The sequence below is a fragment of the Diabrotica virgifera genome, chromosome 2 (assembly GCF_917563875.1).
Source record: "Diabrotica virgifera virgifera chromosome 2, PGI_DIABVI_V3a".
NCBI lineage: Eukaryota > Metazoa > Arthropoda > Insecta > Coleoptera > Chrysomelidae > Diabrotica > Diabrotica virgifera.
In genome coordinates this window covers 191,703,317-191,714,007 of record NC_065444.1, presented here as the reverse complement: position 1 = coordinate 191,714,007, position 10,691 = coordinate 191,703,317, and the positions used below count along the sequence as shown (strand labels likewise).

Below are 10,691 nucleotides of genomic sequence, written 5' to 3'. Positions count from 1 at the left end.
CAAATAATAAAGAAATGAAAACATAGGTTCTTTAGTTTTGTTTTAAGCGGCTTTTATAAATCACAACTTCCTTTTTCGCAGACAACTGGAGACCTTCTTGTTATAAAACGTCGAAGTTTCAATTGTTTGCTCTTCCAATGAGCCTTGTGTAATTTTTTTTATCTCCGGCAAATCCAGAACTGCATCCTGAAATTAAATAGGAAAGTGTAAACATAGAGAGTAAAAATAATGGGTTTATAATATAATATATACAGATCTAACTACCTTGTTTTCGGCATCTGAAGTATCCTTCTCGACTTCCGTTTTTTTTTGGGGTTGTTCTGTGCCTTTACCCTGAAATTGATAATTTTGGAATATAAACAATAAATATGTATGTGTTTACACTAATTTACCGATTTCATTAAGACGTTTTCTAAAATGTTCACTTTGCTTTGTCTCAAAATGCGTGCTGGTCTCTGTTCCCTAGTTTCCATTCTTTGATCAATTTCATCATCGGTCATTGCAAAGTCAGCAAAATTAAAATCATCGTCGGAATTTCCATTTCCTGTTGTATTTGAATGCCATGATGATATTGTCTGAAAACATAAGATTTATAATTTTTTATTCGAAAACGGTGGAATGCATTGGAAAATCGGAAAAGAAGCAAACTGCATATATCACATGCACATATCACATATCTAAAAAATGCCTAAATTTAAAATTACCTCGTCTAATTCTTCCTCTTCGGAAATATGGTTTTCAATTACTTCTATCTCCTTCTGTAAGTTTCTACCTTCTATCGAAACGTTGTTCTGTACAGTCTCTTCTATAGGATATTGACTTTGTATGTGATGTTGTCGTGAACGTTTCAGCAATTTTGAATTATATTGTATATAATTTAAATTTGCTGCCCTTTGAGTTGTTAGGCGATTTCTTCTCTTCGTATGAATGCTGCTCTGGGAGCTAAAGCTTCTCTCTGTTGCCGCAGAAGTGCACGGCATTGTCAATATCCTGACTGCAACTTTGGAGAGGCATGAATGTCCACAAAATCCTTTCCACCATGTAACCAAAGAGACATTATCGAGTATGTTCCATAAAAATGTTTCGCCAAAAAAGTCTGTTTTAGCTAAATAGTTTCCTAAATCCTCAGTAATCTTTGACACTCCTTCATCACCAATCTCTATCGTGGTCGTGGTTGACATAGTAGTAATGTATTTCATCGCTTCAATCCTTTCGGCTGATGATAAATTTGCACCAACAGACCGAGGGTTTAGTAAGTCTGCGGCAAAATGGATCGGTTGAAGGGCGTATTCCTTCCTTGATATAAATTTATCCATCGCTTCTGTTTTTTCGCAATCCGTTAGTTTCACGCATTCTAAATGAGTAGATATGTTACTACCGATTTTCGCGAAAGTTTCACAAACCAAATGAATTGACGAAGAATCTCCTTCAAGACGTGTTATTGCTTCAGTAATTGGCTTAAGCAATTCAACAAGAGCGCTAGAATTTATCCAGAATCCTTCATCAAGTAAATTTGCTTTTGCGCTGCGTATTCTATCTTGAATTGTTTTATCTGGAGATATTGCTAGACGTTGTAGGACGGACTTGCATTTAGTCAGATCTTGAAGACATTTTACATGTGAACCCCATCTTGTTTTTACAGGTAGGCTAAGAGACACTCCACACTTCATCTCATTTCTTATTTCTGTGAATTGAGCTCTCAGTACTTGACACTGGTTAATAGTTTTAACGATATGTATAATATGTGACAAATGTGTCTCTATTGAAGATAATTTCAAAATATCGCTGCACAATAAATGTAATGTGTGCGCTAAACAGCCGTATGATACAAGATGGGGATACATCTCTTCACATTGTCTCACAGCCTTCCTCATATTCTTTGCGTTATCAGTCACAATAGCGAAAAATTTTTTAGGTCCATACTCCTCCAGAACTTCAACCATTAATTTTGTTATATATTCTGCGGTATGCTTCTCTGCTTTTGTTAGTACTGATTTGACAAATAACGGTTCGGGTGTTGTAACAATGAAATTAATTACACTTTCATTTCGCAAGTTGGACCAACCATCGCATTGCAATGATAAATTGTCAGCTTGCTTAATTTTATCATTAACTTGAACTTCAACTCGCTCGTACTCTTCGGTCAGGAGACGATTTGATAACATATATCTCGATGGTAAGGTGTATGAAGGTCTAATTTTTTTAAAAAACAATTTCCAATCTTCATTCTCGGTAATTGAATGTGGTGCTGAACTGGTGTAAATAGCTCTAGCAAGCAAAATATTCAATTCGTTATTTTGTTCGTGTGTCATTCGATCACAAAATGATTGTATTCTGTTGATTTTTGTGCAAACAGGTGTTTCCACATGAATGTTATCAGAAGCAGATGTTGATGCTGTGGAAACCGTTGATGATGTACAAGCAGCATCAGTGTTATCGTTATCCAATTTTGCCGATGTGATCTTTTTCATGGATGTTTCAAATGGAAATTTAGAGTGATTCCCCTTTGACTTTGGAGTTAAAATATTGAATTTAAGTTTTATCATATGCGGCACATAAGTGCATTGTTGAAGATGAGATTTCATTCTTGTAGCATTTTTTGCATGTACACTCTTGCAAAATTTACACCTCACATTTATGGTCTTTTGATTAGAAGAACCCGCAGGTAACACTTCAAAATAAAGCCAGATATCTGTCTTACGTTTCACCATGTTTTATGACCTAAAAAAAATATTCAGGTAGACTTAAACATTAAGAAGGGAAAAAACATTATTTTTCAAAGTATTTGATGGGCACGAGGGCATAAAAAATTGTTAGGCATCCTTAAATAGAAGAAAGATTAAAATTGAATCTGTGTAACAATTTAATGAAATTCGAATAAGCAGAATACTGGATCGGACAACTACATTATTTTGCCCTCAACGTTATCAAAATTTTTTATTTAGTAAGTTATGTCAGTGTAATTCAATTACACATGCTACATGCACAAGTACCCCGTTGCTCCTATCATTCTTATAGTTATTGTACAGTAAACTAATCTAAAAAATCGAATAAAACTTGGTAAACCGAATTCAGAATTAAGTACTGTAGCCACATATAAAATGACGCGCGTTAGATTTAACGTACAGTCGATATGCGATAGGCCCGCCCCTGTGTTTCCCAATCTAAGGTTGCTATGGACATCACCGGCACGTGTTTTGCTGTTTGTAGAAATAATATATTTCTTACCTTATAGTTTCTGTGCTTCCTTATAAATAAATGTAAAGTAACCAACGCTGCGTGAATGAATAGAGAAAGAACAGTCGAAAACTAACTTATACATACACATTACACATACAATAACAGAAATGTAAACATAACCTGCCTGACTCAGACTAAGGAACGACTAACGAGCGACGAGCGTAATAGCACCCACTGGTTCGCGCGCGCCGGCACCGGCGCACCGCACTTACGACAATTGCGCGCGCATAAGTTGCCATAATATATGTAATTTTACCAGTAATTACATAAATTACGGTAATTTATGTAAATTTATCATAAGTTACGTTAAATTTCATAAATTACGTAAATTCCAAAAATTACATAAATTACATTAAGTTACGGGTATCATGTAATATTACCGTAAGTTACGTGTAATTTATGTAACGTAAGTTATGTAATTTTACAACTCACATCACTACTAAATCTAAATATATACAGGGTGAGGCAGATAAAGGGCCTACTAGAAATGAAAAGGGCCTATATGAAATTTGGAATACAGGGGTTTTGAGGTGTGAACTATTTAACGAAAAAATTTTGGTCTCTTTGCTACTTCCGGTTATACCGTAAGTTGATTGCAACTTCGTTTTTTTTAATGGCACACCCTGTATATTTTTACATGTTTGGATTCTCCTTGATTTCTTCTTTCTTAAAATATAAGGTTTTGTAATATTATACAGGGTAGGTTAAAAGATAATTACGTTTTCTTATTAATTTCGTAGCAAAATTCGCACCGTGTAGGATTGTAGCAGTTTGACATAATAAACTGTATTTATGTTCAAATGATTTTTAATATAGTCTACTATTGTTAGGAATTATTGGTATAGTTAAATTTTTCATTTTAGTATACAGGGTTGGTCGAAACTCGGAATGAGTATTTTCTGAGTTTTCTTATTTGGAACACCCTGTATTTTAATATTGCAATAAAATGTTATTTTATCGTACTTTTTAATTTCTTAAACATTCCCTATACCTATCTGCTTTAATTTGTGAGTTATTGGTGATTCAAACCAAGCATTAATTGCAACACAAAATATGTGAAATTGTATTAGGTTGGCCGTGAAAATATTCAATCACAAATAATTTTTTGGAAATAAATACATATTAATCTAGACTGATACTTAAAATTGCCAATAATGGTGGAGCTATCAAAATACCATCGAAGTTAAGATTGGTGCGATTAACAATTAAGCACAAATTAAAGCAGTCAGGTATAGAGAATGCTTAAGAAGTAAAAAAGTGCCATGAAATATCATTTTACTACAATAATAAAATATAGGGTGTTCCATTTAAGAAAACTCAGAAAATACTCATTCCAAGTTTCGACCCGCCCTGTATACTAAAATTAAAAATTTAGCTATACTAATAATTGTTAACAACAGTAGACTATATTAGAAATCATTTGAACATAAATAGAGTTTATTATGTCAAACTACTACAATCCTACAGGGTGTGAATATTGCTACGAAATTAATAAAAGAACGTAATTATCTTTTAACCTACCCTGTATAATGTTACAAAACCTTATATTTTAAGAAAGAAGAAATCGAGGAGAATCCAAAAATATAAAAAGATACAGGGTGTCCCATTTAAAAAAACGAAGTCATAAGCAACTTCCGGTATAACCGGAAATACCAAATAGTAGAAAATATTTTCATTAAATAGATCAGTCTTCAAAACCCCCTTTTTCATAATTCAGTTGCCTTTAGTTCTCGAGATATTTCTAATAGGCCCTTTATCTGCCTCACCCTAATATATTCTGTAATATACTTAAGCCATACGCTAAATATGTAAATAAACTATATTAGTGTGAACTAATAGCCCGATCAAAAACATAACCTCAAAAAATATAAAGGAAGGATTAAAGTTTGGAAATAGGTAGTTGAAATTGTCTATTATTATACAGGGTGTCCCAGACTAATTTAGCCACGCTATATCTCTAAACGAATAGAGATTTTCAAATGAGACAAAAAGTGATATATTCTACTTGTAATACACTTTAATATGGCGTACAAAAAAATCATCCCCTAAATATTCATCCCTTAGTTACAACCCCTAACTTTAATTTCTGTAATAGCACTCTGTATATTTTTTTATAGTTTTGGATGTGGTCATTTATCATCTATTTAACACATTTTTTGAAAATAAAATCAGTTCATAAATAACCAAGAAACTATCAGTTTATTTTTGTTAATTGTGTGTCCCAGACTAATTTTCCCAGGCTATATTTCTTAAACGAATAGAGATTTTCGAATGGGACAAAAACTGATCTATTCTATTTGTAATACACTTTTATATGGCGTAGAAAAAACTCGTCCCCTAAATATTCATCCCTAACTTACAGGGTGCTATTTAAAAAAATAAAGTTAGGGGTTCTAACTAAGGGATGAATATTTAGGGGATAATTTTTTTTCTTCGCCATATCAAAGTGCATTACAAATGTAATAGATCAGCTTTTGTCCCATTCGAAAATCTCTATTCGTTTAAGAAATATAGTCTGGATAAATTGGTCTGGGACACATAATTAACAAAACTGAACAGATATTTTCTTGGTTATTTACGAGCCGATTTTATTTTCAAAAAATGTGTTGAATAGGCGATAGAAGACCACATCTAAAGCTATAAAAAATATACAGGGTGCTATTAAAAAAATTAAAGTGAGGGGTTGTAAATAAGGGATGAATATTTAGTGGATAATTTTTTTCTACGTCATATTAAAGTGTATTACTAGCAGAATAGACCACTTTTTGTCCCATTCGAAAATCTCTATTCGTTTAAGAGATATAGCGTGGGTAAATTAGTCTGGGACACCCTGTATAAGAAAAAGTTTACAATTCTACATCCCCTTCATTTTACAAAAATTGGAAATACGGGGTGAAAAATATTTTCTCGGGGGTGAAAAAATATGCTTTCAAAATAAGTCCGGAATTGGATAAAATAATTCTAAGCAACTGTTGTTCTATAGAGTTTTTTCACTAAGTCAATACTTTTTGAGTTATTTGCGAGTGAATAATACGTTCGTTTTTAACAAAAAAATATGCTTTTGGACAGTTTTTCGTAAATAACTGAAAAAGTAACCATTTTATCGAAAAAAATATTCTTAGCAAAAATATAGCTTATAAAAAAATAAAAAAGATGGTGTACATATTAAATATGTAGACCCAGCAGAAGTAGAGTGGTAACTAATGAAATATAGGTTCCTCTTCGTCAAATTCCAAATCGAATAATTCAACGTGAAATAACCAAAGAACGGAGCACTTTTCGCAGAAAACTTATTAAAACTTTTTTAAGGGGTTTAAAAAAGGTTTATTTTGGTTGTTTAAAAATACTTCTAACATTAAAGGTAAGAAAGTTACGCTCAAAATATTGTTGGTTTCTTTTATTGTTTGGTAAAAAATCGCGAAAATCACCCCCTAATTAGCTTCCCAAATAAAATTAATCGTAACCGTTGCACAAGTTACTTTACTTATGTACAGTTTATGTGATCTATAAGTTTCATTGGTTCAAAATATTCATTTTGAAAAATTTGGTTTTAAATTAAAAATTTTTTTATTTGAAAAAAAGTTCGTTTTTTTTTCAAAATAACTTAAAAATTGTTAATGGTATCCAAAATTTCAAAGAGTAATAAAATGTAAGTTTTGCTTTTCTGAATATTTTGGATTTGTTGTTTTCTTGTTAGACAAAAATTGGTTATGCTATGGCTGTCCAAAGTTTGCATAAACTCGTGATTAGTTACTCGTTCGAACCATTTCAACTACATCCTTTTCAAATATAAGCAGTTTGAAAAGGTGACACTTACAGATAATATTATAAAGAATACATAAGGAAAGTAAATTGTGAAGTGGTAACGATTAAATTTATTTGGGATGCTAATTTAGGGGTGATTTTCGCGATTTTTTTACCAAAATATAAAATCGACCAACAATACTTTGAACGCGACTCACTTACATTAAATTTAATGTTGTTGTCAAAAACCATGTTCCTTTTTTGTTAAAAATGAACATATTTACTCGCAAATAACTCGAAGTATTGACTTAGTGAAAAAACTCTATAGAACAAAAGTTGCTTAGAATTTGTCATTATATCCAATTCCGGACTTATTTTAAATGTACATTTTTCACCTCCAAGAAGGGGGTATTCCCGTTAATTTTTGTAAAATGAAGGGGACGTAGAATTGTTAACTTTTTCTTATATAATAATAGAAAATTTCAACTACCTATTCCCAAATTTTCATCCTTCCGTTATATTTTTGGGGGTCAGTTTATTCTTTGATTGGGCTATAAATAGTTCTGGTAAATGGCTACGAGTAAAATGTAGAAAGAGATAATCAAGGATATCACTAATATGCTGTTGATTCATTTGCTAGACCTAATGGTTTTACTGTCTTGAGACCTTCACCTTACAATTGCGAGATGAATACAACTGAATTAATTTGGGGTAAAATGAAGGGGGGCAGCCCCAGAGAAACAGTATATATATAACATACATCCCACAAATTGGAACAAAGCTGTTGCCCATGTATTGAAAAAATACGGTAAACTATGGATATTTGATCGGACAATGCGGAAAACGTTATTGAATCTATAATAGTAAGCATTGCCGCCAATGCTTACTATTATTCCAATGGTTTCAGAATTAGGAGAACTTGTAAGCCAAGCTGTAAATAAAAGTATAATTTCAAGCTTTTCGAAACCTGCTTAATTTTGTAGCCAATTTTGTGTAAATCCCTATACATTTTTGCACGTACGGAATTTTAACAATAATGTAGTATAAGCTACAATGTAACTGAATAACTTTCAACTCCGATAAATAATTTGCGAATTGTCATTCATTTTCGATTAGATAATGTTAACCATCCAACAAAGAATTTATATTGTAAAGTTTTATGGTAAAGGGCTGTTTCGTACCGACATGCGATTAAAATGTTCAATGAAAAATCGAGATGTACTCGTTACGCGGAATGGATTGAAGAAACTGATAAAAAAATTCAATTAGACAGGATATGTTAAAAACAGGAAAAGATCGAAAGCAACGTATAATGAGGATTATGATGCAGCTACTGCTGTAGCTATGTAGTCAATAAGGGAGAATTCAAAGTTAAATTTACGAAAAAGAGCAGCGGAAGTTGGCTTTAACAAAAGTCACTTCAACTTTTGTTCGAGCAATAGTTCAAGCAGTTGAAAATATTCGAGCAAAACAACATTCATCCCTTCAAACCAAAATTTATTCATACCTAACAATATTGTGAATATGACATGAGGCTCGACTTTAGTGCAATCATTGGTACAAAACTTATGAATGACCGCTTCTTTCACTACAATATTCTATTTTCCACGTTATATTGAAGTCTTTGTTGAACGCTTAACATTGTCGAAAAAAATGACAATTCACAAATTATTTACCGGAGTTGACAGTTACTAAGCTACATTGTAGCTTACATTGTAGCTTAGTAGCACTATTGTTACGATTTCGAACTTAGTGCCAAAATTTATAGGGATTTATATAAAGTTGGCTACAAAATTAAGCAGGTTTTGAAAAATTTATTTCGTTTAATTTTATTTCGTTTTATGGGGTTTTAGAACAAGCAAAACTTTTTATCAAAAATGACATTTTTTGCTAAAATTTAAAATAAAAAATATGAATTTTCAAGCCTTGAAGTGGCATTTCTCGGATTTCCAGATATGTATTAAATCGCATATAACTCGAAAACTGTCAACTTCTCAGAACTATGACAAGACCTTTTTGTTTAAAATGACCTAAGAAACCTAAAAAATTTCGGAGGACAGAAACACGATATTTTGAATTTGTAAAAAATTGTTTAAGCCATCTCTAGCCAAAAATTTTTCCATGCAACTTTCTGACATTTTAAAGGTGATATTTAAGGGGCAAAGTGGAATCTGCAAAGAAACTCCAAACAAAAGAGCGGCCTCACATACAGCCCTTTGTTTAAGTTCATATTAGAGGTAAGAAAATAATTGTTTTACAGCCAAACACACACCAGCTTTTGTTGTGTTTATGATATGTAATCTGACATCAGGGCAGCTTTATCCTTTAGGCCATATAGACAGTTGCCTAAGGCGGCAAATTATGAGAGGGTGACAAAAATTTTGTTCAAAAAATATTTGTATATAAAAATTATGGATCTGTGTTCTGTCGTTAAAAAGTATCTTTAAAATCACTTTACCACAATCATAAATAACTTTGCCATTTATGAAGAGGAAGTCAAAAAATTGTGCCCAAATAAAACATATACAGAAAATAAGAAAGAGAAAAAGAAAAATTCAATTTAACGAGGGGGCCGATGATGAACTAAACTTTTCACCTAGTGATGAGATGAAAATCCACACATTTTATATTATAATTGACACTCTGATAAGAGACCTAAATAGACGTCTTGAATCTTATCGACTCATTTATCAACGTTTTCGTGTTATAACAAATTTGCCAAAATTAAACAATGAAGAAATTATTAAAGAAGCTAAAAAATAATGCAAGTTTATAACGACGACCAAGATATATCATTAATAGGTACATGAATGCATTCAAGGGTCATTTGGATACCACAATAAAATCACCAGCATGTCTAAATATTTAAAGAAGAGTGGATTGAAAGATATTTTCCCTAATTTTGACATTGCTTTGCCAACGTGTCCGCTGAAAGGTCATTTTCGAAGATGTCAAGAATTCAAAATAACTTCAAATCAAGAACGTGCTAACAATTTGTCGATTTTGCCAAGAAAAGAAATTTTTTTTGAATAGTCTTTTTTTGAAAAGAAATCTCTGATGTGATCGAACTGAACTGACAATTTTTTCTGTTATATGTATATAAACATCGTAGTTTAAATCCATTTTTAGTGTATCCTTATTTAAATAAAAAAATTTTGCTTGCAATTTTTTTTCGCAAAAATGGTACATGTTTGATGGGCGGCTACTACTAGAGAATTGCCGTCAATTGACGTAAACGCGGCCGTGTCATAATTATCATACTATTAAATCACTAATACTTGATTTATTTCTACTTACAAACTTTACCAATAATAAAGAGTTATTAGTTGTTAAAATTAAAACAAATAGCAAATGTTTAATGTAATTTTCTATATATACTCGATATAATAACTTCCAATCAAACAAATCGAATACCTCGCCTTTTCCTTTTTGTTCCTGCCGAACTTCTATAGCTTTAGCTCAGTTTATCTGCGACAGTTTAAGCGTGAATATCGATCTACTTTAGATTTTCAGTTTCCTCTCTACTACCCTTCGATAATGCTCTTGTAATGAAAACTGTCGGAAAATTTAGGTGACTAGCTACTCAAATTGTCGATTTAAATTTTGCCGCCCGAGGGGGACTGAATGGAGCAAATACACACCATTCAATGGTTTAATTCAGCGAGTGGTGTTTCTTTGAAATGTAAAGGTTTTCGCAAAAGGCGAAA

The 10,691-nt window shown here is 32.0% G+C and overlaps 1 protein-coding gene across 1 annotated transcript; it reads right to left on the bottom strand.

The window, feature by feature from the left end:
• Positions 1–313: 313 nt before the first annotated feature.
• Positions 314–1,679, bottom strand: LOC114330644 (uncharacterized). Its single transcript, XM_050642981.1, has 2 exons — positions 393–1,679; positions 314–333 (listed from the first exon to the last, which is right to left on the bottom strand). Exon 1 carries the CDS (start codon positions 1,668–1,670, stop codon positions 678–680), a length of 993 nt encoding a protein of 330 aa, XP_050498938.1. The 5' UTR covers positions 1,671–1,679; the 3' UTR covers positions 314–333; positions 393–677.
• Between the last annotated feature and the right edge of the window lie 9,012 nt (positions 1,680–10,691).

Bases quoted from the DNA above. Each gene is read 5' to 3' on its own strand.
- LOC114330644 (XM_050642981.1), bottom strand. From the start codon at position 1,670: ATGAAGTGTGGAGTGTCTCTTAGCCTACCTGTAAAAACAAGATGGGGT.